Consider the following 27481-nt stretch of genomic DNA (forward strand, 5'->3'; position numbering starts at 1 on the left):
CCGGCCCCGGCGCTCTCCGCGGTGCTGAACGGCTCCGCTGAGCTCGCAGGACGCGCCGCCGGCGGGGCCCGGCCCGGCCCGGAGCGGCTCGGCCCGGCCCCGAGCGGCCGCGGGGGATGGAGCCCTTCCTCGGCTGCACCGGTGCAGCGCTCCTGCTCTGCTTCAGCTACGCCGGACTGCGCCCGGTGGAGGCAGGTACGGGCGGCCGGGCCCCCGGGAGAGGCTGCCGGGGCTGCGGGGAGGGGGGTTCGCTGCGGGGAGACACCCCCCACTCCACACCGCCGGGGACGGAGTTTTGGGGGGCGTCGGGACTTGGTGGGGATTTGGGTGCAGAAGAGGCGGCGGTTTCGGGAGAGCAGCCCCGCGGCACCGGGCTCGGGGAGCGCCGGGCGCTCGCCCCCGCGGGGTCCCGGCGTGGGCGCTCCAGCCGGGCATCCCCGGGAAAGGTGGCTCGTGGGGATGCGCTGTGGGGACAGGGAGAGCGAGCCGAGCCCCTCGCGCAGCGCTGGGCACGGAGAGGCGAAAGCTCTCGGGCACCTGAGCAGCGGCACCGGTTCGTGTCACTGGGGTGGACTGGAGCGGAGGGGGCAAAGCCAGACCTGCTCTGCCGATGCCGTGGCACGTCAGCCTCGGCAATCCCCCTGCCCGGCTCACCCCCGGCTGTCCGGGGCCCAGCTGGGAGCTCTGTGAGCTGGGAGAGCACCACGGCCCCAGAAGAACCACCTCACCAGGGGCACAGCACGTCCCAGCCACTGGAAAGCAGGCCCCTCCGAGCTGAGCTGAGCTGAGCTGAGCTGAGCTGAGCTGAGCTGAGCTGAGGAGTGGGGGATCTTTGGAGAAGGCAAAGGGCCCCACGAGCTGGACCTGATTTTGGAGCGACCAGGACATGCTCAGGTCCACTCCTGCCTGCACTGGCCGTGCTAAACCTTGACCCCAGCACCCCGCTTGTGGGTGCAAACTGGGCAGCGCTGGTGCTGCTCCCCAGCCCAGCCCAGCCCAGTCCAGCCGCCCTCCCCGGCTCCGTGCAGGCAGTCGAGGGCTGTCTCCTTTCCTGGTTGGCTGCAAGATGTTGGTGGAACAGCTGCTTCGATTTGCAAACCGCTGATTGCCAGGATACCTTGCATTCCAGGAGGCTGGGGGTGACTGTCAGGGATGCAGGAGCTCCAGGGAGTGGAAATTCCTTTGCCCGAGTCAGCCCCGGGAGTTGCTGGAGTTACATTCAGCCTCCTCGGGGCTGCAGCAACCCACCCCCCCCCCCCGAATTCCTTCAGCTCTGACATCCATCCTTGGCCTCTGAAGTTGCCGTTTCACAACTGACAGACCCGGGGAGATTAATGAAAACATTCCCAGGAGGAGGGAGCGATGAGGAAAACACCGCGGCACAATGGAGGCGCCTGCAATTGTGACAGCCCTGCCGATTTTCTGTAAACTAGGCCACTTCCCTGCTCTTCCTTATCCTTGAATCACCTCGGTCAGGCAAACTGGGAGTAAACACGGAGTTGTGCCCCTGCCCATGACCACCCCCTGCTCCTGCCCGTGCCCCGAGGTGTCTGTGCCACGTTAGGAGCTGGGCAGCCCCGTGGGCTCGGAGAGCTGCCCTGTCTCATGGGCATGGTGTGTGCTGGGGAGGCAGGAGGCTCAGATTTGGGCTCTGATGGACGTGGATGACCTTGGTGTTGGGCCACCCAGCCCTGCTGCCTCCTCTCCCTGCGTGCCTCCTTTGCCAAGGGTGGTGATGAGTTCTGCCCACGCCCCCAGCGAGGCAGCAAACTTGTCCTGCCCCTGTTTTTCAGAGAAGGAACAGGGGAATGAGGGTCTGGAGTGGTTTTCCCAAGGTCACACGGAGGTAGTGGCAGCACCACCACCAGCTCTGTGTCCCCAGCTCTACCTGATGGTGTGGCCATGAGGCCACCGAGGCACCCAAGCCAAGAGTCACTGGAAAAGCCCACGGAGAGGAAATCATTCCCAGGCAGGGATGGAGGCTTGGGGGTCCTTTCCCTCTGGACCTAGAGCTTGTGCAAGTGGGTTTAAAGTAACTCCCGTTGTGAAAGGTTCAAGCTGCTGTTCCCAGGAGGGAATTGGTGCAAATTCCCCCCTGGCAAAGCCACAGCAAGGGCGAGTGAGTGAGCAACACCGAGCACAGGCCCTGCTCTGAACAGGGGTTAGGCCAAACGGGACCATTTTTCTGGCAAGGTGATGCCAAGGTGAACAAGAACAGGAAGCAGGACCAGGAGGAAAAAGTAGCTGAGAAATAACCTCCACACCAACACTCTCTGCCAGCCCTCAGCGTCCCATCTGTGCCCTCCGAGTCATTCCTGCTGCTCCTGCTCCGGAGGGTCCCTGAGGAAACACTCGGGATGGTTGGCAAGTCAGAGACAGGATTTAATTTTGCCACGGCCTTGCTCTGCCAGCAGCTCCCTCCTCGTTAGGCTGAGCTAATGAAGAGGGGGGTGAGCTGGGCTGGGCTCAGGGCACTGCTGAGGGCTCCAAGAGCAGCAGGGAGATGATGGAAGACCTCCTCCTCTGCTGAGGTTGAGTCTCTGTCCTCACCCCCTCCCCAGGCAGCCCCCCAGCCTCAGGGGGCAAGGAGAGCAAAGCAAAGGTGACAACCCAGCTCCAGGTGCTGATTCCTGCCCTGTGCCTTCCTGGACGTGCTCACCCTTTCCCCCTGAGCCCAGGGAGCTGAGCTCACCCACGGTGGGGCAGGGTCAGACCGAGCCACGAGCTCAGCGGGGAGGGAGCAGTGATGGCTCTGGGAGCTCCCTGGGAACAGCAAACCAACCCATTCCAGCCCTTTCCCTCCATCCCGGAGGCCACGGAGATTCCTGGCCAGCTCAGGGCAGGCGTAAGCACTCTATTGATTTCTGCATTCCGTGCAGGAGAGGTTTAATTGGAGCGGGGAGGTTTCCAACCTCCATGTCAGCCTCTCAGCAGGGATGCTGCTGTGCCATCCTCCTCCAAACCCTGTGTCCTGCTGGGAATATACCTATGGAAAAGGGAGATTCCACTCAGAGAGACGTGCCTGCAGGCATTAACCATGCAGAGGGTCCTCCACGGAGTACCATCCATGTGCTGGTACCAGACACGGCTCATCCTTCAGAAATTTATTGCTAAATAAACCCCTCCTGGTTTATAAAGTGCCCAGAGGCTGAATTAAGGCCTGAATCGAGTATAATTCAGTTAAAAGCAGAAATGTATTGAGCAATGAAGCTGCAAGGCTTGGCACAGTGTGGGACTCCCCAGAGCACAAACACCACTCCCTTCTGCCCTGAGGGACTCCCAGCGGGCAGGATGGACACAGTGAGCATCTCCACGCTCTGTCCACCCTCACGTTTGGGCACCTCCTCCCTGGGAATCGGCAGCAGAGCCGAGGGGTGGGTGGGAGGGGGCTGCCCTATTAATATCCCTGTTTTTGCAGGGAAGTGGGCGGTCAGAGGGAAATAATTGCCTCTTTCCCAGCCTGAAGAACCACCAGTTGGTCTTTCTGCCCTTGGGAACTGCCCGAGCTCAGCAAACAGCCCCGCTTCCCACGGGGCCGGGAGCGGGACGGGCGCTGCTCCCTCGCACCCCCCTGGGGTTCCCCCTCATTAAAACCCTCGGGAACGCTGAGCAAGGTGCCAGCCCTTCCTACACACCCTGCAAGCAATTATATCCACTGATGGGATCCACGCTGGGAGAGCTCAGAGAGAGCTCAGAGAGGCAGCGAAAGCAGCTCTGTGTGAATCCACACCGAGAACATCACACGGATCTCACGGATGCTCCTTCCCCTTGCAGGTCGTGTCCTCCCATCTCCCGCATCTGCAGGGTGCAGGGATAAAGAGCTGCTGGGATTTAAGGCTGGCATTCACTGCTTCCTGCAGGAAAGGGCAGCTGGCAGGTGAAAAGCATGGAAGGAGCTGCCTCAGAGCCTCGGCAGGCACTCGGCTCACTGGGCCGCGTTCCTGGGACTCTGAGGCTCTGAGCCCTTCCCAGCAGGAAAGGAGCTGTCTGGGAGAGGAGAGAATGGAATTGGGAAATGCTGGGAGTACAGCACAGCCTCAGCCACGTAGGAAGAAATTCCAGGCACCTCCAAGTGACTGGAGTTTCCAGGACAGAGGGAGGTTTTGGGACCAGGCTGGGCCCCTTGACTGGGGAGATAAATCCAGGGATACTCTTTAATTCCAAACTTACAGCCCAGGCACAGGACTTGAGGTCACCCAGCCTGAAGTGACCTCCAAGGGGGTGATATTTCCATGGATTCCTCCTTTCCTTCAGTGATGCCTTTGTGGCCCAGGATAACAAAGCCAGGGAGGAGCCAACCCAGAGCTCTCAAGTGTTCATGGAGGAGTGGGGGGGGATTTCTCTCTCAAACAAAAGTCCACTAATAACGAGGAAAACATTTAATGGGAGGCTGCAAGGGGTTCTCAGGATCCAGAGGGGATCTGGGATAATCTCCAGTGGCTCACGTCTTCTTGCTGCGCAGCGGAGGCGCCGACCTGCACCTGCCAAAAGGGCTCCAGGTGAAGAGGGAGGCAGAGCTGGGACAGCCAGCCCTGGGGGATCTAAGATTGCGGATCCTGTGGGGAGGAAACGAGACATGACTTTAGAATCCCCAGCTTTGAAGCCGCTGCTTGTGTTTAACAGCCTCGATTCCCTCTTATATCACCGAGGCTCCCCCTTGCAGGGGGAAGGAGGGGCCACTTTCTGCTGATACGAGGACAGGAGTATCTTTCCATCCAAATTTGGCCAAGCAGATCCTCTGCCAGTTTGCAGGGTGGGATTTGTTCCAGCAGCATCACAGCTCCTGCGCTGGGGATGAAGCTAAACTGCTAAACCAGGAATACTGCACCCCACGGGTCCCTTAAGGACCAGACAGGGAATGTGCTGCCCTCAGGGGATCCTGTAGCAAACAGGTTTGATCCACAACATATTCCCTGCTATCCCTGCAGCCATCCCACCCTCTGTGCCAGCTCCCTGGACACCAGCACCTTGCCTGGCTGCCACGGGCACAGAAGCAAAGTTTCCAGGAGTTGCACATGACTCTGGGAGGAAGCAAAGGTTTGGATTTGGCACCTCAAGGCCCTGCAGCCAGCTGGGAAGCAGGAATTGCGCCTTCCCCACCTGATCTCTGCCAGGCTGGCCCTACAGAGAGCTGCAACGGGGCCCAGGGAGCCAAAAGTCACGTGGGATATCTTGGAACAGTGCTTAGATTTTAGGAAGTCATGATCTCATTGTGCATCTCCCGGGAGCGGCGAGGAAAAGCATCCTCACGGGCGAAAATGTCGCTTCCAAGTTATTCCCTCAGCCCTGGGAGCAGGAAGCTCATTTCTCCTGGGTTCGTATTTCTGGCAAACACTGTTTAATTCTCTTTTCTCGGTGCTTTTTTATGCTGGTTTGACACCACTGGTTTATGTGTAGCCACTCCTAACCTGTGGCAGTGCAAGGGAAGGCACGCTCCCATCCGCTGTCCTAGATTCCCAGATTTTAGAGCTGCTGACTCCAACTAGTCTGCCTCTCTCTCAGGTATTACTTCAAGGGGGTGGGGGGGTTTCTAGAATGTTCCTGACCACCCACGTCAGATGATTCCTCCCCCACCTCCATTCAGATTCCGGTTTTGCAGGCTTTGAGCTCTTGGGTTGCAGCTTTGCCAAGTGTTCCCTCCTGCCTCCAGCCTCTCCCACACCACTTCCCAGAGGGTTCTTTGCTCTTCCCCAGCTCTTTGAGGTCTTCCCAGCTCCCCCACGTTTTATGTCATGGGGAAACTTGGGACACTTTTTTTACGCTGTGCCTCCCTCAAGGTCACAAATTTCAAAGGGGGCCAAGAGCAGAGCGCTGTGTGTTCCCTTTTCCCAGCTTTTCCCCTGATCCCTGCTCTCTGTTCCTATGGGGTTAATTAATCTTTTCCAAAGCCTCCTCAACTTAAGCTGAGTGGTAGCTCCTGGGAGAAAAAAAAAACCAAAAAAACCCAAAAAAACCAGCAAAATGTAGCTCCTAAAAATATGCAGGAAAGACAACCAGGCCAGGATTTCAGGGTGCAGAAGGGCCCGGCTGCAGCTGGAGACTGTTTTGTCTCCCGCCCCTCAACTCCGTCATGCCCTCTCCCTATGTTCCAGCAAATTCATCAGGCATGACTCACAGACCTTCCCTGTGCACATTCCTGTCTGCTGACTGCCCCTTCCTAAAATTAGAGCCGACTCTGGTAGGTTCAGGCACGGGGGAAGGTGAGAGATGCAGACCCACGTCCCTTCCCGGTGCCACAGCAGGGGTTGGTGTTGGGGATGGGGAGGATGATCCATCTCCCTCCTCAGCTTGTCCTTGGCCCTGCTGCTGCAGGGGAAGGTGAGGATGATGAGTGTTCCCTTCCTCCAAGAGCTGCCTGGGGAACACTGCCTCATTCCATGAGGGCCAGCCCCTGGGAGATGGGAACACTGTGGGGTCAACACCGACTCCATCCTCTGCCCCAGAGAGGGGTGACACATCCCCTGTGAAATCCTGAGACCACAATCACTTGCTGCTCCTCCCAAAGCCCCAACTTTAGCCATTCAGCAACCTTTTTGCTCACTGAAAGACCCTCTGGAATTGGTCTGGGTCTGATTCTTGTCCAGACACCCCATTCCTCCGGGACTCCCTGGGGGGTGTGGGAGGCTCCATGAGTGGAGGACAGCACTGACCTTCAGCTGGGGAATTCTGTGCTCCCAGGGGAACATTCACCAGGAGTGATGTCAGCTGTTTGGAGACACTGACACTACAGCTTGAATATTTTCAGCCACATCCAGGCGGCTGGGACTGACTATAAATCCAACAAGTGTTACTGGAGATGGGCACACGTGCCCCCCTCTTTTATTGGTGACCTCAGCCTCGGCCCCAAAGGGGCTGGGCAGGGATTCCACTGCAACAAAAGTGTTATTTTCTTATAAAAGTCAGGAAAAAAAAATTGCTAATCCTCACCCTCCTGGGGTTATTTAGAGCATTTACTGCTTTGGGTTCAGGGCACAAGCTGGAGATTGTGAATTAAATGTGACCAGAGGAGAGGGAACAGAGTCCAGCTGGGAGAGCTGTGCCAAACCTACGAGGTAAAACCTTTGTCAGAGATGCCAAGAAGGGCTTTGGACTGTGCAAGCTCCCTTGGGAAGAGGCTCCCAGGGAGGGTGTGCAGGAGTCCAGCTCTCCTTGGCAGGGCTGGCAGCTCCAGGGAGCCACTCTACTGGAACTGGGAATAAACACAGAGCCTCAGGCCATTGCTATCCTCTCCCAGTGCTCTATCCCTCGGTGGGTCCTGCCAGCTGCGGGTGGATGGTTCCTGGATGTCCTCCGACATCGGCCACAAAACCTGCATGAAACATTTTCTGCCAAACTCACAGGGAAAAGCCAAAGAAACGCTCCCAGTTACTACTCCTGCAATTCAAACCTCCAGAGTGCTCATCAAAGCATTCCCTTTGCATACTTCCCAGGCAGATTTTGCATCTCCTCCCAGCTGTCACTGTCAGACCGTACTAGGGAACAACAGAGAGAACGTGGAGCGTGGCTGGGGAGGAGGAGATGAATGAGCTGCTCAGGGCTTGGCTGTGTTGGTAAAGAAACCCTTCCCAAGAGTCAGTTTATTTCATACACAGAATCAATGGAATGGTTTGGGTTGGAAGGGACCTCGAAGCTCAGCCAGTCCCACCCCCTGCCACGGGCAGGGACACCTTCCACCAGCCCAGGTTGCTCCAACCTGGCCTTGGACACTTCCAGGGATGGGGCAGCCACAGCTGCTCTGGGCAAACCTGTGCCAGGGCCTGCCCACCCTCACAGGGAGGAATTTCTCCCAACATCTAAGCTAAATTTCCCCTCTTTCAGTTTGAACCCATGTCTGATGACACTCATACTCTCAGGAAAGATCTCTTAGAACCTCACTGGGAATCGAGACGCGGAGTACCTGCAATTCCCAGCTCCCACATCCAGAAACAAACCCAGGAAGGACCCTGAGGAAGGTCTTTTCCCACTCCCTCCCTTGCTCTAGCTCCATCTCCTGCCCCTGTAAAGGCTCTGCTCTCCCTCCTTGCAGACAGCCCGTCGGCTCCAGTAAATGTCACAGTCAAACACCTGAAAGCCAACTCGGCCGTTGTGACTTGGGATGTCCTGGAAGACGAAGTTGTCATTGGATTTGCGATTTCCCAGCAGGTACAGTGCCTGCAGTCACGTTTATCTTCCCACCCCCCTTCCCCCCAGGTCCCCTCAGCCCTCAAATCCTCCTCCTGCTGCAGTTTAGGCCCTTTCCTTCTCATCCTGTCCCTCGTGGTCCGAGGGGATTCGGCTCCCTGTCCTCTCTGCAGCGGCGCTCGGTGCGTTGGCGGCCGCAGGGAGGGGAAGGGCCCGATGGCTCCCCGCGTCCCTGGCGGGCAGGGCAGGAGGCAAGGTGGCCTTAGGTGACAGCAGTGCACGTGTGGGAGGCCTCCCCACCACTCTGTGCTCTCCTCTCTCGGCTTCCAGAAGAAGGACGTGCGGATGCTGCGCTTCATCCAGGAGGTGAACACCACCACCCGCTCCTGTGCCCTCTGGGACCTAGAGGAGGACACTGAGTACATTGTGCACGTCCAGTCCATCAGCATCCAAGGCCAGAGCCCTGCCAGTGAGCCAGTCCTCTTCAAGACCCCCAGGGAAGCTGAGAAACTAGCCTCTAAAAATAAAGGCAAGTGTTGGGTGAGTTCCTCCGTGGGCCCTGGGACGCCCAGGCAGGGCAGGGCTCTGCAGGGAGGAAAGGGGATCCTGTGCAGGTAGAATGGCTGGGATAAACACACAAAGTGTCCTCTCACAGCCCCCAGGGGACGAGCAGGACGCCTCAGGGGTGCACAAGGTGACAGGGAGGTGCTGCCGAGGCGGGTTGCTCCTTTCTCCAGTTCCAGATGAGGTTTAACAGGCAAAGCGAGGAGGAAGAGAAGGTTTCCACACTGGGAGCTGTGTTTCCACAGAATCAGAGAACGAACCATGGAATGGTTTGGGTTGGAAGGGACATAAAGATCATCCGTTTCCACCCCCTGCCATGGGCAGGGACACCTTCCACTAGCCCAGGTTGCTCCAAGCTGGCCTTGGACACTCCCAGGGATGGGGCAGCCACAGCTTCTCTGGGCAAACCTGTGCCAGGGCCTGCCCACCCTCCTGGGGAGGAATTCCTTCCTGACACCCAACCTACGCTGCCCTCCTGTCAGGGTGAGGACTCCCTCAGAGCTGTGACCCTGACACCCCCCAGATTTGGGCCAGGGTGTTTGGTTCCATGTCTCTCTTCCCCCCCTTTTTGTGCAGATGAGGTGACGATGAAGGAGATGGCGAAGAAAAACCAACAGCTGCGAGCGGGGGAAATTCTCATCATCGTTGTGGTGTTGTTTATGTGGGCAGGTCAGTTCAACCTCTCCCTCAAAAGCATGGAATATCCATAGGGAGGGATGGCTGGCTTGGTTTGCATGTGTAATCATGGAAAAAGGCCTGAAAAGAGACCCTTCCTCCCCCAAGGAGTGAGGAGTTCTCAGCTGTAAGGTCGGGCAGTGCCAAAAGCAGGTGAATCAGTGGATCTGGTCTGATCCACCAGGAGCAGATAATGCACTTGATGGAGCCAATTCCCAAAGGCTAATCCTGTAATCTCATTTTTTCCCAGAATGACATGAATATAATGCCCTCAGCCTCACTCTCCAGGGGGAATGGCTCAGTTGACATGGAGAACATTTATTTTGCCCTTATTTGCACCTCCAGAGACAGGACAGGAGTTATTCCCAAAGACAATAACCACACAAAACCCTAAACTAAATTAAAGGGCTTCCAAAACCTCTAGCCCATGATTTTTTTTCAGCAGCTATGCCAAGTTTTACTTGTGCACATCCAAATTTAAATGCCCTGCCAGAAAAAACAATCATGAATAATTACATGGAGCGACTGAACAACTGATTCATCTGCCCCTGTAGAATAATCTGAAACTCAGATCAGCTGGGAACAAAGAATTTGCTAATCCCACAATTTCCCTTCCAGACAGATGACTTACATTTAAAAAGGAGAGGGGGTTGGGAGGGACCTCTCTTCATCGAGTGGGTTCTTTACAAAGTCTCAGTGTAAAAAAAAAAAACAAACCCTCACTCCAGCTCTTAACCTGCCCTGTGTGATGATGACTGAGCAAATCCAACCTGGAGCCAGTCCCTGCCCAGGGTTTTGGATGGAGCCAAGCCCTGAACTCCTGTGCTGTGTTTCTGGCATTTTTCGTGGCAGTTCTGCTGCTCTGTGCCTCGGTTTTCCCCTGTGACCGTGGCAGATGTTAACACCCGCTCTCCGAGAATCAGCCCTCTGTCCACATTCCCAAAGAAAGGGCCGGGATCTCTGTGTATGCCAGTGAACCCTGGGGCAGCTGCCATAACCACAGCTCACTTCCCAGAGCGGTTTGGGATGATCTGGTGGAAGTTTTACACTCATGCTGCTATTGAGGAGTATTTTGCAGCGAGGGAGAAGCAGCATCTGCCTGGACCTACTTAACCTACGTGTCTGGAATGAGCAGGCAGAGATGCTCTTTGGTGAAAGCATCACACAGGAGCTTTGGAGACAGACATTTGCAGTCTTCTTACGTGCCGTGGCTGCCCCTGCTTCCCTCTCCACGTGCCTGGCTGGGAGGAAATTTCCACTCGCAGCTTGTGCTGCGCGTTTGCAGGTGTTGTCCTGCTGCTGGCACACAGGACCTGCCTCCCCTCTGCCAGCTCCAGCTCCTCTCCCCCTCGGAGGATGCAGATCAGAGGACACATTTTTACTAACCAGAAATTCCAGCAGGCCCCGTGTTTGCAAAGCAAAAAAAAAAACAAAAATAAAAATCCCACCGAACCGCAGGGCTCGGTTGTTGGCTTGAGGGCTTCAAACACTGTTTGTCCCATTTATACACAGGGAAGTTGGGATATAATTAAGCTTCTGTGCTCCTGTCTAACTAGTTTAGCATGGAATTAGGCACGGGGAGGGGAAGGAAAGAGCCAGAGGGCTGCCTGGCTGCGTTAGGAAATGATCCTTGGGAGGAACCGTGGATGCTGCCGAGGAGGCACAAAGGAGGCCGGCAAAGGAGGGGTCTCTGAGCTCGGCAGGCTCCGGGGGCTGAGCTCGTTTGCTGTGTGATCACTAATGGTTCTTCCTGCCAGGGGTGATCGCCCTGTTCTGCAGACAGTACGACATCATCAAAGATAACGAGCCCAACAACAGCAAGGAGAAAGCCAAGAGCGCCTCTGAGAACAGCACCCCGGAGCACCAGGGAGGGGGGCTCCTGCGCAGCAAGGTGAGAGCTGGGGATGGGGCACACCGTCCTGAATCACCCAAAAAACCCTCTGTAAACACCCCCCCCTGCAGAGGGGATGAGGAAAGGGAACACCCTCCACCCCCACGCACCGCTCCCTGCTCTGAGCCTTCCAGACACGCCTCTGGATCGGTCGGAACTGCCATCAGAAATCAGGATTAAACCCACAGTTCTGAATTATCCGAACACCTCTGGAAGAAAAACGAGTTCCTTGGGTCCTGCCACAACCCTCAGGTGGCACGTGGCGAAGAGGACACTGCTCTTGTGATTAACTGAAAGTTAATCAGCGGGAGCACTGTCTGGTAACACACACGATGGTAAAGGTTTGTCACAGCCTTAGTAAACAGGCTCAAGCCTGTAATTTATACCAACTTCTTTCAATTAATTTAACTTCCTTGTGTTTCTATTCTCTCTGGCACATCCCCACCCCTTCACATTTATTTATTATTTGAAATAGTCCACTAATTGATGCTCCCTCAGCAGCAGTGATGAACCAGCCACAGAAGCCCAAGGCTCAGCCCTGGCCCTTTTTCATCATCATGAGGGGATGGGACGAGAATCTGCACAAAAACTGACCAGCACAGTGCACTGATCTCTGATGTGGGTTTGTCTTTTTTCCCCCCTCTATCCATCCCTTCTCCCTTCGTTTCCTTTTCTCTCCTAGTTTCCAAAAAACAAGCCCTCAGTGAATATCATCGAAGCATGACAGGCCTGTCACCCGACCGATGGACTCCATCCCTCACTCTCACTTTCTGCCTCCGAGCCGTGATGACTGGGGAGGTGAAACATTGTCAGAGCAACCTGGAAAGAGACCCAGTGATTGTCACCTGCTGGCAGACACCTCCTCGCCTGTGTCCTGCCAAACATCTGGCCAGGAAGGAGAATCCTTCAGAGAATCCTTGGCACCCAAAGAAGATGGAAAAGCAGCGGTGCTGACCCGGACTCGTGGATCAGCTGGGCTGGAGCAACGAATCACACGCTCCTTTCCACCCTCACACTCCACCTTCTGGGACGACTTTCCTGTCTTTGGGAACGTGCGAGGTTCTGTTGTGTCTTTGTTCGGTCTCACTGTCGCTCCATCCTGGCAGAATTCCCGGGAGCTCAGGCACCAACCAGGCACCGACACCCCCCTCCGAGCAGGGATGGAGGGAATCTCATCCCAATCACCACCAACCAGCCCAATTCTGGCTGCTGTGCGCTCTCGCCTCGCTTTGCTCATCGATGTTGTGTGGTGTAACACGTCCTGCCAGGTGGGTTTTTTTTAAAAAAAAAAACAAAAACACAACAACAACAAAACAAAACAAACAACAAAAAAGCATCCCCCAGTTTCCATTGCCACCAGGAGAAGCTGCCCTGGTGGTTCTCTGGTCAGGCTGCAGCACATCTGCACTGCTGCTGCCTCTGCTGTCTCACACTGGTGCTCTCCCACCTCAGCAAACCGGGGAACACCGAGGCACAGACCAACACCGGGGGACACCAGAAGCTGTTATTCGGCTTCCAGGAGAATTTCAACCATTTTCTTCGCGGTATTTTTCAGCTGGGCCTGAGTTCCACCACCAGTGTGATAAAAGGTCCGTAAAAATGTAGCCAGTCAGCAAAAAAACAAACAAACAAACAAACAAACAAAAAGACAGAATACCTGATGATACCGGTTGCTATGCAAGGGCTCCAGGGGCAAGAGCTGTTTGCTGTGGAAGGCTCTGGCCTGAGGGACCTTTTTCTGAGGGCTTAAGTTCTTAAAATGCTTCTTTTAGTAGGGTTCCTGTGGGGAAGGGCTGGTTCTCCTTACCCTGCCCGCGCTGGTTTTGGGGTGTTGGAAGGGCAGGTGTCTGCTGGGGACGGCCCTTCCCAAAAAGGGATGGGGATGAACGGGAAAGGGGCTGGGGTTCTCCTCTCTCTTCTCAAGTGCTTGATGTTTGTGAGCTGACAGGATCCCTGGTGCTCTGGAAGCTGGTAGATGCAGGACCATCACGTGGACAAGATTTCCTCTCTGTAGTGTGCCATGGGGTATCTGTATTTATTTAATTACTCCACGAGACCACTCCATATGCACTAGGGGATGAGGCAGGATCCTCCTTGTTCCATCCAATGCCAAGACAGGTTGGCCTGGGTAGGGTTTGGATCTCAAACCACGAGCCTGCTCTCTCAGATGAGCCTGGGTTTGGAAGTCCCTGCAAGGCAACAGGTTGGCAGGAAGGACTTGAGCCATCTCCCCTCTTCCACTGGCACCAGCCTTTCCAAAAGAGCTGGTCTGGGAGAAAGGCACAGGGAAGTTTGCTGTTGAACAAGCAGGGGCTTCCCTCGTGCTGGTTTCAGAAGACAGGCCAACCCCAAAGGTGTCTTCAGCGGATCCTTTGCCAGAACATACTCCTCCATCACCAAGAGGGAGAGGTCAACACCTCTGATCCAGACAGAGCAATAAACATTTTATAATGTACAATAAAAGATTAAAGGCATTTCTCCTGTGTCCTTGTAACATCTGAATTTAGTAATTATATATTCACCTGCTCCGAGCAGAACACGCACCACAGAACTTGGGGGGGGGGAATTTCCCTGTATTTCCCAGGGACTACAACCCAAAATGTCTGGGTGGAGAAACCCAGGAAGGTTCAGAGTTCGCTGTGGCTGCAGGACAAAAAAAAAACCCCAAAACCTGCACCATAAATAGCACCAGAGCCATACCTAGCAAAATCCTTCAGCCACGGCTGTTATCTCCTAAAGAAAGAAACCAGCATTTGGAATCCACAGCCCTCTAAAGGGAGATTTGGGACAGATGGTCCAGCATGTGCAAAACGATAAGGGAGATGCTCTCTCCTAATCCTGGAGCAGACAGGCAAGCAAACAGCCCTCAGAAGGTGCTCAAGAGGAATCTCACCCTGGTAATTTGGCAGGTTGGGAGGGGTTGTGTGGCTGTTTGTAAAGACAGTTGTCCCTGGGAATGCAGACCATATCCACTTTGTTATTCCCCAGCAACAGGCTTAAGCCACTTCTTTCCTAACAGAGAGGCGACCGCTCAGTTTGGGAAGGACAGAATTAAAACGCGAAGGGTCAGAGTCAAAATTCACACCCTGACGGGGCAGGAGGAGGTACCAGTTATGATGTCCCGTAACTGATGCCCTGAGAGTAAGGAAATAAAGCTGTTAGTGAGGAGAAACAAATGTAGCCTGGCAGCAACTCAGCTCTCAGAGGGATTCCAAGCCACCCAGTTCAAGAAAAGTTTTCAGCAACTCCAGATTGGAGTGATGCAACAAGACCACACTTCAGGAAAAGGTTTTCCCCCCTTATAGGAGAAGGAAGTTCTTTAAAATCCTGCTTTTCTGAGGGTCATAAACATCAAAGCTGGTTAGGTATTAAATTCCACAGTCACTCATGAGAGTCCAACACCATTAAGGCTCTGGGCCTGTGTGAGTTCAAGCCCATCTTTAGAACAGAGACCTCATTCCCAACAAGAGCTGCCAACAGATACTCCTGAGGTGTTTTAAAGTGAATAAAGGGAAGGGATCAACGAAAAATAAACCCAAGACACACTGAGGGAAGTCATGCTGGGCCACAGCAGAACATACCCCAAAGGCCACCCACGTTCCCCGCGTGTTTCTCCCCGACTGCTGATTTTGACTCATTGTTGGAGCAGGAGCTGGAAAAAAAAGGGGAGGTTTCAATAAATACCAAAAAGCGGCAAGTGGGAGTGGGCTGGCATGACAGGGAGCCCAGAGAGCCCTGCAAGTGCTGATTCCCTGCTGATCTCTAAAAGCAAAGGGAAGCAGCCCCCCCAGCAGCCCCTGGGGATTAATCCCGCTGATTTCCAAGAATCAACCGAGCAGAGACCGAGGGCACAACAGGAGCAAGAAGCTGCAAAACACAACCCTTTGCCAGCACGCTCGGGGCGTGTTTAAAGTTAAGCACCGCTTTGCCTCCCTCCCCTCCTTCCAAGCACTGTAATATTATGCCTACAAGTACAATTTAGCCGATCTATTCCTCCCCCACGAGTCGAGGGAAGCGGAGCCGCGGGAGGGAGTGTGGAGCAAACAAATCCTGCACGGCGTGTCCTCTCCAGCTCACAACAACGGCACCAGCCACTTCTCACACCTCCCTCGCCGCCACAAGGCACCAGCACAAGCTCTGGGCTCTCTCCTCCAGGGAAAATGAGAACATTAGGCATTTTATCCCTTGACAGTTCAACAGCAACCGAGGAGGAGGAAAACACCTACACGGCGGAAAAGTGTTAGCACAATCTCAGCTGGTAATGACTTTCTGGAGGAGATTTGAACGGGGAGGAGCAGGCTGCCGATGCCAGGGTTTGCCAAAGACACCAAAGGTCACCTCGCCGCAAAACCCAATGTCACAGCTGCACATCCATTCCCCCCCGATAAAAAACTCCGGCACCTCTTTGACCGAGCAGTCAGCCCGAGCTTCCCGAGGAGGGAGCTGAACATCGCACCATATGCTCCACACCGACAGTAATTTCCCCCAGATTTGCAGAAACGCTTCCTAACGACACATAATGAGCCATTAGCGCCGAGCCCGGGAGCAGCCAGCGCCGAGCTGACCACATTCCGGCAGCTTTCTAGCTGTTCCTTGAAAAAAAAGCTGCGTGATCAACATGCTTGTTATGCTAAAATATCTGCTGTTTCCTCCACAGATCTGGTGCCTGGCAAATCGTCTGATGACCCGGGCGGATTAAAAGGAGGATGTTCCTCCTTGCTGGAGCTTCAGCCCACACGTCTGGAGGCAAGGGGAGCCGGGTTCTCTCTCTCTCAGCTCCTGCATCAGCATCAATTCTGTTTAAGTGAGCTCCAAAATGAGGAATCTTTATTATTAGTGACAGAGCCAGGGAGGACACAGCTTGAATTCCAGATCCCAGATGGAGGCAGCGAAGTTGGCAGCCAGAAAAGCCATCTTTTTTCCTTGGGATCTGGATGCAAAGCCAGCGAGTGGCAGTAATGACAGAGCCCCACGATGCCATTTGACACTTTGTCCTTTTTAGCTGACAAAACCCCCACACTTAGTGCCACCAACTGCTTAAATAAAGCCTATTTATACCACCCAGAGGATGCACCTGGAAATCCTCTCAGCCAAAAGGAGAATATCATTATGTTTCAGGACATAATTTCTTCCCCCCCCCTTACAGCACAAAAGGAGGGAAGAGCTGGTCAGTTTTGGAGAGGAAGGCAGGAAAAAAAACCCACACAGTAGTTTAATTTCAGTCCCATTGTCCTCCAGCTGCTGTTGGCTGCCTGCAACACGTCGATGAATGCTATTAAATTTTTAATTGTGAGGCATTTCATCTCAGAGCTCACGCAGGGCCTGCACAAAGCAGCTCCTTGCAGTCTTTACTGATGGCACTGGATTCTACTACAGAAAAAAAAAAAAAACAAAACAAAAAAAAACCCCACACAAAAAATCATCTACACAGCCCTTGGCTACACTCAAGCAAACACGCTGCACGTCCTTCCACCGAGGGTTTAATCCACAATCCCTCCCTCCCCCTGCAGTGTCTCCACCATTCAGCAGATATGAATCACCTGCAGTGTCAAAGAGGGAAATTTTCAGCAGCAAAGCCTCAACCCCTCTCAGAGAGCAGAGCTGGCAGTGTTCATCCACCCACATGAGGGTTTCACAGTCACAGACACCTCAGGAGGAGGCACCTGCCTGTGCCAGGGGTGTCCAGCACAGGGAAGCTGCTCTGAGCACCCAGCAGACACCAAACCTTGTCAGGAGGAGGTTGAAGAAATTCCTCCCCAGGAGGGTGGGCAGGCCCTGGCACAGGTTTGCCCAGAGAAGCTGTGGCTGCCCCCCATCCCTGGGAGTGTCCAAGGCCAGGTTGGAGCACCCTGGGCTAGTGGAAGGTGTCCCTGCCCATGGCAGGGGGTGGAATGAGATGAGCCTTAAGGTCCCTTCCAACCCAAACCATTCTGGAATTCTGTGACCTGGACAGCAGGTGAAATCTCCCCTCCTCTTCCTAGGAAAAGCTCTCTGAGGACAACATTTACAGGGGTAAAAGTGGCCCCAAGAGGTCGAGTTACGTGGGAGTCAGTGCAGGCAGGCAGTGCCAGGCTCTGCTCCTGCTCCCCCCGCTTTATCCTCTGCACAAATCACTTCCATGCTCTGCGTCTCAGTCACTGCACATCTGGGACAGCGAGAAACTTTCCCTGCTTTTCCAAGCCACCTCCTCCTGCCCTGCTCCAGAAGGGCAAAAAGAACAAAATGCATGACCCAGGACGCTGAAAACATCAGCTTAAATTTTATCTCTGTTAAAATCATATTAACCAAAAGCACCTCCAAACCAGCTCAAATTACTATAATGAAAATATAATGTGATTCCCTCCACGAGTAAACCCAATTTGCTCTCTAAATTCCCCCTCCCATAAACACCTAAAGGGGTTCATAAGGTCCTGCTGACACTCCTGGGAAGAGCATTTTGAAGATCAACCTCTCCAACTGCAAATAATTTGGAGGTTTTATGCTCTGTTAGAGAAGGAAATGGAGGCAGCACAGAGATCAGGAGTTGCTGTTGGATTGTGTCACACCAATGAACACAAGGTCACACTCCTCTGGGCAGCCCAGCAAGGCAAGTGAAAGAAAGGCCCAAGTAACACAGGGGAAAAAAGAAAATTACACTTAACAGGTACAAAATATTTATAAACTCGAGCGCAGCTCTCGTTAAATATTTTTACAAGAGAAGTCACAAACGAAACCAAGTCAAAACAATCCAAAAAAAGGCAAACTTTTCAGGGGCAAAAACAACAAGGGAACAAGACAAGCCAGCAGTGACATCAGCAGCTTCTCCTGAGCTCACAGTAACACACACAGAGCTTTGTCAAACAGAACAGCAGCCACAGCTGCTTCTCCCAGTTCTAAACCTTTCTGTCACCCAAAGGGATCCCAATCGCTGCACGAGATTCAATGCCAAGCTTTAGATCAAGTTTTTCCAGTTGCCAGCAGTGAAATGATCCAACAACCCCTGCACCTGTGACCTGTGAGGAGGTTGGTTGCAGTCCCAAGGGTGCAAGGCATAAAAGCTGCCCCCCCAAAAAAAAAAAAACCCCAACCAGACCAGGTTTAAACTTCATCTCCAAACCTGTCCCAAACTGAGAACACTCCCACTGGCCTTTTCAAAGATCAGAAGACAACTTGTCCAAATACAAACCACTTAAAATAAACCGGGCCAGTTATCAACTCCTAAAGGCAGAACACAGCGAAAAATCAAACGGGGTTACACTGGAAGTGGTCGGGAATGCTCTGGAAATCGTGGAGTTTGGCCAAGTTCTTGCTCACCCAGTGGGCATGGCTGTACCTCTGGGTAGGTTTCTTGTTGGCCCTTGGGTAATTTCTGCAAAAGGAAGTCAAATAGTTAAAACAAACTCAAGAGAAGCATTGCTACAGAGGCAGGAACAGCATCTTCACTGAAAAAAAAGCCCTCCATTTTCTTAATGTTTGCAGCTGGCACTTAATTTTCCTCTTAGGGGGTTTTGAAAAAGAAAAGCACGTTCTAAAAAGGCACCTTGGAAAGGAAGAAGTTTATATTTTAGGAGTTTAAAGCCTGTCCTTTCAGGGACTCTGCTTTGTGCTCCACCACCTCCTTTGCAAAGCCCCTTCTGCCTGGCCCACCACAAAGGCTGAAGGCTCCACTAACAGGCGCTTCAAACAAGGAGCCAATTTTCCTCCCAAAGTGCTGTTAAATCCTCTCATTTGCACATTCTGAAGCAGCAAGGCAAACCCCCACAGAACTGCAAGCAGCCTCAGAAAAGCAAGATTAAAAAAAAAAAAAAATCAACACACAAATTACCTCAACGAGCTTGGTTATCTCCAGGCCTCAGAGTGCTTTGACAAAGCTTTGTCACGTCATTAGAGGCTGCTTTGCCCCTTCTGCACTTCGGAAAAGATAAGTTTGAAAGGCAACTCTGTCACCTTTTCTTCTTCTTCTTTGTGCACAGGGGTGAGCATAACTCAGGAAATACAAATTATAAACTGCAAACTCACCAAAGCAAAATAAAATCTGGAGGAGTGTGGACAACCATGAAGGGGGTCACTCCTGAAAAACCAGCGGTTTGGAACATCTGCCTGGCACAGGGTTGGCACATCCACAGCACAGAGAGCTTTTATTTCTGCAGCAAGAACAGGCAGCGAGCAGAAGGTCTGAAGCCAAAGCAACCTGGTCACACCAGGAGCTGGGGAGGAGACACCCCGTGTTCCATCAGAACGGGTCCTTTCCCTGGAATGCTGCCCTTGCTCGAGTCAAGCTCTGTCAGTGAGCTGTGTGTCCTTGGCCAGTCAAAACCCCGAGGATTTTCCATCAGTCACGCGGGGAGGGGCTGTGAATCACAGCCCTTCCCTTCCAGAGCAATTCCACGTCTCCTCCAGAAACTGCAGCATCAGCGTTTATTTACCCAAAGGAAAACTGACATTACTTGTCAAAAGAAAACCCCAAAAAAATGGTGCTTCTAGAAGGGATTTTTTAGAAAGTGTTCTTGGAAAACCCACGGGTTTGGGATGGGGGGGTCTAGAGAGGTTCTCCAGGACAGCTCTCAAAAGGCAAACCCTCACTGTGCACAGCAGTTCGTGTTGGCTGCCACAGGTGTGTAAGAAATCACAGCTTTGCACAAGTTTGGAAGCCTTTCCACAGGTAAATTCCCTCCCTCGGCATTCTGAGTGCCAGGTCATAAAACAGAGGGAGCATTTCCTGCTGCCAGGGGTGCACCTTTCACCCCTGAGCCTGAGGGCAGACAGGCTGTGCCAACTACACCGTGACTCACTCCAGGAAGAGGGAAAGTCTCAGGGGCAGCCTAACCCCGCAAATATTTGGAAAGAGCTTTTACCTCAGTGCCTCACATAACCATCCACCCCAGGGCTCAGAGGAAAGGTCCTTCTGGCCATCACACCCCAGGACAGGGGACAGTGACACCCTCAATAAGTTCAGCTTAAAACATCCCTCATCCTTCCACAGCAGCTGAGACCAAACTACAGACTCAGCAGGAGACTTTCAGGCAAGTTCCACTCATTTAGAAACCAGGAGCTGTGATGATCTCTGCAAACCCCCCTGCGAGCAGAAGCCATGTGAGAGAAGCCCCTCGACCAGGACTATCACCCTCTAAGAACTGGTAACTTCTTCCCACTCCCCTCACCATAAACCTCCTAGAAATCTGCTTTATCAACTCCTACCCCATCCCCTCGTCCAAACCCCAACCCCCACCTCTTGAAACTTAGGGTTTGGAGGTGGATTTCATTTCCTCTGAAGTGATATCTCCCTCCCAGGCTCAGCCACTAAAGGTAATTCCACCCTTCATGTCAGCACAGCCCCAGTCCTGCCCCTTCCCTGCCTGCTCTCCGTTCAAGCCAAATGAATTTGGGCAGGAAAGAACTGTTTCAAGATTAAGTTGTTTTTTTTTTTCCTCCCTCAGCCAGCTCAGCATCAATCAGCAGACCAGACCCTTTCAAGGCAGAGTCTGCAAGCGCAGAGTTCATTTGTATTTCACAGATTTGTTTCCCCATATGCTCCCTTACACTGTTCTCCCTTTCCATCACCTTAAACACACTGTCTGCTTTTTAAAGATATTGATCTTTGTTATTACAGCAAGACCAGATGGTTTGTGACTCTTTATAAGGTATTTCCTCCTCCTCTCCCTTTGATTCAAGAGGGATCCAAGAAAATCATTTCCCAGGTTTCTGCCAGGTTGTAAGAATTGCTAAAAGCATCATAAACCTCCAGCAAACACACCGAGCCTCCAGGAGAGCTCCTGATGGAATCCTGCTGGAGAAAGGTCAGCTTTCCAGGGACCTGAGGGACCAAGGATGGCACTTGGAGCAACCTGGTCCAGTGGAAAGTGTCCCTGCCCACGGCAGGGGGGGTGGAACTGGGTGATCTTTAAGGTCCCTTCCAACCAGTCCATGATTTTGCTCCAAACAACACAGTTTTAGGAGCCTCACTACTTCAGTGGCTGACACAGACCCGGAATTGCTGAGGAGGATCTCCTCAAGAGGGAAATAATTCTATTTACTGCCGGATAAAGGGCAATAACGGAGTGCAAACGCTGACAAACAGCTGGTAGGAATCTTGTGTGGTCAATTATCAGCCACCCATTGCCCGAGCAGATGCTGGAGTCACATCTCATTTTTACAGCTCCCACAAGGCAGCCTCAGCAGCATTTAAACCCCTGTAGGAAGCTGCAATTAAATTTATTTATTCAGCTTGGATATCATCTAGAAAACAGAATGAAAGGAGGCAGAGGAGGCTCCCAACTCGCTCGAGATGGCTCGATGTGAAAAGTTTATTCTGAATATAAAAGTTTATTCTTTCAGCCACTCACTGTGACTTGCAGCACTCAATCACCCAACATAAAAATATATGATATATATAACATATCTAAGATGTAGGTATCTAAGATATATATGTGAAAGTTGTATTTATGGAGAACCTGCAAGTGCCAGACAACCTGCAGATGAGGGAGAAGGCAAAAATCTCTGCTGCAGACAGGAATTCCCTCAGACAACCCAGCAGCAGGAGCCAGGATGCAAGGAAGAACAGACAGATTACATAAACGATGGGATAGCAAAGGCAAACATCACACTGAGACAAATGCCAGGAGATTTGCAACTCAAAACAGAGCTGAAGATTTGCAGCAGCAATGGATTAGTTACTGCTTCCCAGAGGGAATCCCCCGGCTGGCTCTGAAACCTGCTGATTTCCCTTCATGATTTCCTTGGGATGGCTCTGCATTTTCCATGCAAAGGATCCACGAGGCAAAGCTGCAGATGCAGGTGCCTGGGAACAGCACACAGGGCACAGCCAGCCCGCTGAGAGGGTTTATCTGTGACAACTGGGGAAGCCCACGCTGTCTGTCGGGCTGAATTCCAAGCCTGCAGCTATTTGGAAATAAGAGAGGCTTGCCCTAATAAGAAAATCAAATTGTGTGCATCCCAGACAATGTTCTTCCCCAGCAAGATAGAGCTGTATTTCACTCCTCAGCCCCGCTCGCTTGGAGCCCCTGCCTGATTTTCTGTGACTCACGACATACGTCTTGCATTTTTAATTTGAAAGGAAGGGAAAACAGGCCACTTTAGCTTCGCCTGCCTCGTCCCCTCTGCATCACTGATGCTGCATTCATGCACTGGAAGCAGCCCTGTGGCTATGCAGCTGCTCCTGTGCCCGGGTAAGTGCAGGCTCCACACAACTGTCACTTCCTTACAACTCGCCAGAAATGACAATTATTGCGCCCGTGGACAACACTCAAAATAACCACAGTGGGAGGCCATGGACTGAAGATACCAGAAGGTTTTGCCCTTCAGAACATCCCAGGACTACCCCCATCAGATGTCACCCTTCAGCTGAAACCCACACCGGGCTCTTTTAGCAGCCCTTCCTTCACACCTCTGCTCTGCGGTGACACAGAGGAGGTGTCAGAGTTAAATCCAAACCTCAGCTCTTCAGGTTCCAGGGAGCTGGTGGAGTCCCCCAGCCCTGGAGGTGTCTCCAAGGAAGGCCTGCAGGTGGCACTCGGTGCTCTGGGCTGGGGATGGGGTACAGGGGGGGATCCATGGGCTGGGAGGGCTTTTCCAACCTCAGGGATTCTGGGATAGTTGTGAACTGACAAGACCAACTTACCTTCCAACACTAAGCCAGAGCTCAGCTCTGCTTTCCCCAGCTACCACAGGCCTGTTTTGGGAACATCCCTGACACACAAATTCCCTTTCCAACGTTTTTCCCAGGGATCCCCAACTCTGAAGCTCATCCAAACCAGCCCTGCAGCAAGACTGATGCCTGCACAGGAACTGTGTTCGTGGTAGTGCTGGAACAAAGTGCAACAGGCACTTTTTAATCCCCTCTGAAAACAAACACTTTAAACCCACCAAAGAACACGAGTCCAGCCAGCCAGGCCTCCTGCCAGGATATCAATTTTCCCCTCCCCAGCAGCCTCAGCCCATCCCACCTGAGGGTTTACCTGGCACAGGGGGGACACTTTTCATCGTGTGGGTGTGCACACTCAGGATGGAAACGTTTCTTTTGCTCAGCTTTCACCTCTGACATGCAGGGCCGTTGTTTCAGCCTTTAAAATAATAAACAGTGTTAGGGTGGGGTGGGTTTTTTTTTAGATTATTTGTCAAATTAGGTTACAGAACACAGAGAGAGCATAGTGTCCTTTAGAACTGTTACAGGCATGACCTCCTTGCAGCCCTGTTCTGTGGTTGAAAAAAAAAAAATAAAGGTATTTATTTGACTAAAGCTGCAAAGATAAAACACCCCAGAGCAAAGCAGGAGTGTCAGATGAGTGACCCCAGCAGGTCACTGCCCCGGTTACCTCGCCAGGAACCCCGCAGAGAGCCCTCAAAAGCAGATCTTTCACATCACCCAGGGCCATTCTGGGAACAGCAAAGCACAAAACACCTGAGAGCAGCAGGTCTGAAGGGAAAAAAAACTCCGAAGTGGCACCTCCAGGAGAAGGGGAGAGAAGGAGGAACCATCCCGATCCACTCCGCTGCTGCCATCTGCAGGAAAAGTGCTCGGGGAGGAGCCACAACAGCACAAACATCCCCGATTCTGCCTTCAAACCACTGCCCCAAACTGGCTTCACCACCTCCTTCCCCATTTGCACCATCCCCCTCTTCCAGGGTAAATTATTAACTGCTTTCCCCCCCTAATTCGGTGCCTCCTAATTAAATGGCAAGGATAAAACCCAGCAGCACAAAACCAACAAACTGGTTGAGGAAATAACTGGCGTGTTTCTCGAAGTGGAAACTTGCTAAGAAATTACCTTTTCTCCTTCTCCTGTGGGGCAATAATAACCTTGCCAGGTTTCTTCCCACTGGCTGTCTCTTCCTGCACGGTCTGGACTTCAGTTGTGTCACTTATCTGGAAAGGTAAGGAAAAAGGGGATTAACATGCAAAATAAAATCATTCCATGTAAGTTTTGCTTGTACAGTTACATAAAAATCACATTTTGCTCCACTTGAAAAATCTTTGCCTGTACAAACACAGCACTTATGTGTCTACGGACATTACCCAAAGAAATGGAATTAAAAACATTTTAGCTACAAGAATTAAGATGTGAGTTTACTTTAATGTTGCCTGATGGCTGCTCAGCTCCTGGAGATTCCCCTTCACCATCCTCTGGAGAGTCTGGTTTCCTTGAAAACAGTCTCGTTGTTGCTTTGGGAAGCCCTTGGTTTCCAGCCCCAGGTGCTGGGCTCTCATCAGCTGCGCTCCAGCCAAGGTGAGACACGGGCACGGCTCTTCCCAGGCAATCCAAAGCCAGGTTTTCCTGGCCTTTAGGCTCCAGAGATTCTTCGGGAACGCAGCTACCAGCAGTTGTATCAGCATATCCTAAACAATCATCTATCATTGCTTCTAGAGCTTCTCTCTCCACCTCCACCAGATAATTGCCCTCCGGGGGCTCATCGGAACGGCCGGCAGCGAACGGGCCGAGGTGCAGGAGATCCTGCAGGTCGAGGTCCTGCTGCAGGTGGATCCCACCCAAACCAGCACTTCCACTCAAAAAGCCAGGATAACACCCAGAACTGACTGTGGAACCCTCCTGGGGCAGAGGTTCCTCTGATTCCTCCACCATCTCCGCGGCATCTTCACCGAGTGAGGCCCCGCTGCAGCTGCCGCTCTCGGCCTCTCCGCTCTCCTCATTTACACTCTGGCTCAGATGGCTTTGGCTGATCAGGTGCTGCTCAGCTTCCATGCAGTCATCTGCCAAGATTTCCTGGATCTCCTCCTCAGTGTAATCGAAGGGAGAGTTCCCTTTCTCGCTGCCTGACAGTTCCAGCAGGGAGTCATCCAGCTCGGTGTCATCGAAGCACCCGCTGGTGTCCAGGGAAATGGCCACGTCGTCGTACCTCGACCCACAAAAATCAGCAGCAAGGTCACCCTGGCCGCTGTCATCCAGGAAAGGGGAGCAGGGAGAACCTGGGGAGAGGAGCACCAGGCTGTCTGATGGCTTTGGAGTGCTGCAGGCCTGACCCACCACACAAACCCTCTTGGCTGACTGCAGGGCCGGGAGCTGCGCCGCGGAATCCGGCGACCTCTTGGCCCTGGGAAGCGCGTCCTGTTTGAATTCCCGCCGCAGGCAGAGCCCAGGGGGGTGAGGGGGATGAGGGGAACCGTCTGTCATGTCGCTGGCACTGCCTGGATCTCTGCTTCCAGCTCTAGAGGCCTGTTCTGAGGTTTGTCAGCTCCCGGTGCCCTCCGAGCAGCCCCTTCAGAGGAGGAATCAGCACGAGTCGGCTCCAACCTGCCAGCAAAACAACACCTTCAATAAAATGAACCCAGCTGCTTCCCAAAGGTGCTGGGAGATAACAGGGGAGGTGAAAACACTGGCTGAGGCACCACAGCCTGAACTCCTTGATCTCTATTCTCGACTCTTTTGGGTCCTGACACGTAACAACCACCAAGCCCTCATTCCTGAGGGTTCCCTCACGGGGGGGGGGGGGATTTATCAGGCAGGACCAACACAAACCCCAATCACCAACACCTCGGTGCCACCTCCTCCAAAACCGCTGCAAAACACTCCCAGCAGAGCCCAGGAATCCCAGCTCACAACCCCAGCTCACACTTCAGGTATTAAATAAAACCTCCCAGTGTCTCAAGCCCCACCCTGCAAAGACACAAATAAACACGGGGAAAAGTCTCTTTTTTTTTTTTTTGGGAGGGGGGTCAGGAAAAAAACCCCATCAGGGAGCAGAGGGGACATTCAGGAGGGGATTAATCACCGAGACACTCACACAAAACACACATCACAATCCAAGATCCTCCCCGGATAAGGAACCTTTCCCGGAAAATTCAATGGTTTCCAAGCATTCACAAACAAATAGTGTTTTTCCTCCCAGGGAGGACTCTTCCCAACAGGAATCTTTGGACCTGAAAGCCCTGCACTTGACTCTCACCCAGCAGGAGGATTTGGACTAAGGAAAGGTATTTCCTGTCCTCTTTTTGACCAAGGATTTAAAGGAATGTCTTTTTGCCTTCCTGTTGCTTTGACTACCTACTGCTTAAAAAAAGGGAGGTGTGTGTGTGTGTGTGTGTGTGCAACTTCAGGGATAAAACCTGGCAATTTCTGCTGCTTCCTCTTGTCATTCTGCCTAAAGAATAAAAATTTCAGGGCACTTTCAGAATGATGCTGTAGGAAAAACCACCTGGGGAATGAGCTGTGTGTGTACAAAACCCCCCACAGGAACACGTGGAGGCAGCAGGAGCAGCCCCGGTGCTGTTGGAATGCTGCAATTTACACCCGAGTGCTCCGAGAAAATCACAAATAAACCCGAATTGAACGTAGATTTGGTCCAATGGGGTGTGGCAGCCCGATAATGCAGCTCCTAACCACGGAATCGTGGGGTGGTTTGGGTCCTTTGGGAAAGGATCTTGAGGATCATCCAGTCCAACCCCCTGCCATGGGCAGGGACATCTTCCACCAACCAGCCCTGCATGAAGGACTCTGGAAGCACAACTCGGGGAACTTGTGTGCCTGAATTCCCAAGCCATTCCCACAGCAGCGTGGGGAATTCTGGGGCTGTGCAAGGATTTACTCCACGGAAATGGGAATTTAAGAGATGATCCAGTCCCTCCCCCTGCCATGGGCAGGGACATCTCCCACTAGGCCAGGATGCTCCAGCCTGGCCTTGGACACTTCCAGGGATCCAGGAGCAGCCACAGCTTCTCTGGGCAACCTGCGCCAAGGCCTCACCACCCTCACAGGGGAGAATTCCTTCCCAATATCCCATCTATCCCTGCTCTCTGGCAGTGGGAAGCCATTCCCTGTGTGCTGTCGCTCCATCCCTTTGCCAAAGTCCCTCTCCTGGCGTCCCTTCAGGCACTTAAAAACCTGCAGTAAGGTCTCCCTGGAGCCTTTCCTTCTCGAAGGCACTGACAGCACCACCAGCCCCTCACGGAGCGGTCCCTCCTCCCTCCCTTCCCCAGCGGGCACCGCCCAACCGGCGCCTCAACGGGCACCGCCCCAAGGCGGGGCTTTGGGGGCGAGCCCACACCCTCCTGCTCCTCCTCGCAGCCCGCCGGGGGCTCCGGCCGCTCCCCGAGCGCCGCGGAAAGGGGCAAAACACCCCAAACGAAGGAGAGAGAGGAGATAATAAAGGACCCCGAGCAGCGGCCGCGGCCCGGCCCTCACCCGCCGCCATCTTAACGGCGCTGAGGCCACGCCCCCCGCGGGCGCCAGGCGGCGTCTGATTGGCGGAGAGCGGCACCCCCTCCAGCGCGAGGAGCCC

At 53.2% G+C, this 27481-nt stretch overlaps 2 protein-coding genes across 6 annotated transcripts; one reads left to right on the forward strand and one right to left on the reverse strand.

Annotated features, from left to right (window-relative positions):
• FNDC5 (fibronectin type III domain containing 5) lies at positions 1-14038 on the forward strand. Of its 2 annotated transcripts, XR_003573696.1 has the most exons (7): positions 1-195; positions 8027-8142; positions 8452-8650; positions 9262-9354; positions 11118-11251; positions 11934-12523; positions 13200-14038. XR_003573696.1 is itself a non-coding variant. In XM_027905519.1 (6 exons), exons 1-6 carry the CDS (start codon positions 117-119, stop codon positions 11973-11975), a joined length of 663 nt encoding a protein of 220 aa, XP_027761320.1. In that variant the 5' UTR covers positions 1-116; the 3' UTR covers positions 11976-12529. The 2 variants fall into 2 exon arrangements, 1 of the variants encoding a protein (XP_027761320.1); XM_027905519.1 differs by lacking the exon at positions 13200-14038 and having other exon boundaries at positions 11934-12529.
• Positions 4365-27464, reverse strand: LOC114068998. Of its 4 annotated transcripts, none has more exons than XM_027905515.1 (5): positions 27385-27464; positions 24319-25497; positions 24016-24113; positions 23206-23310; positions 4365-4556 (listed from the first exon to the last, which is right to left on the reverse strand). In XM_027905515.1, exons 2-5 carry the CDS (start codon positions 25375-25377, stop codon positions 4442-4444), a joined length of 1377 nt encoding a protein of 458 aa, XP_027761316.1. In that variant the 5' UTR covers positions 25378-25497; positions 27385-27464; the 3' UTR covers positions 4365-4441. The 4 variants fall into 4 exon arrangements, with proteins under 4 accessions (XP_027761316.1, XP_027761318.1, XP_027761317.1 ...); XM_027905517.1 differs by lacking the exon at positions 4365-4556 and adding an exon at positions 4855-4879; XM_027905516.1 differs by lacking the exon at positions 4365-4556 and adding an exon at positions 16488-16621.
• Between the last annotated feature and the right edge of the window lie 17 nt (positions 27465-27481).

Source organism: Empidonax traillii, unplaced genomic scaffold (assembly GCF_003031625.1).
Source record: "Empidonax traillii isolate 1590-97213 ecotype Southwest subspecies unplaced genomic scaffold, ASM303162v1 scaffold1160:size199357, whole genome shotgun sequence".
Classification (NCBI taxonomy): domain Eukaryota; kingdom Metazoa; phylum Chordata; class Aves; order Passeriformes; family Tyrannidae; genus Empidonax; species Empidonax traillii.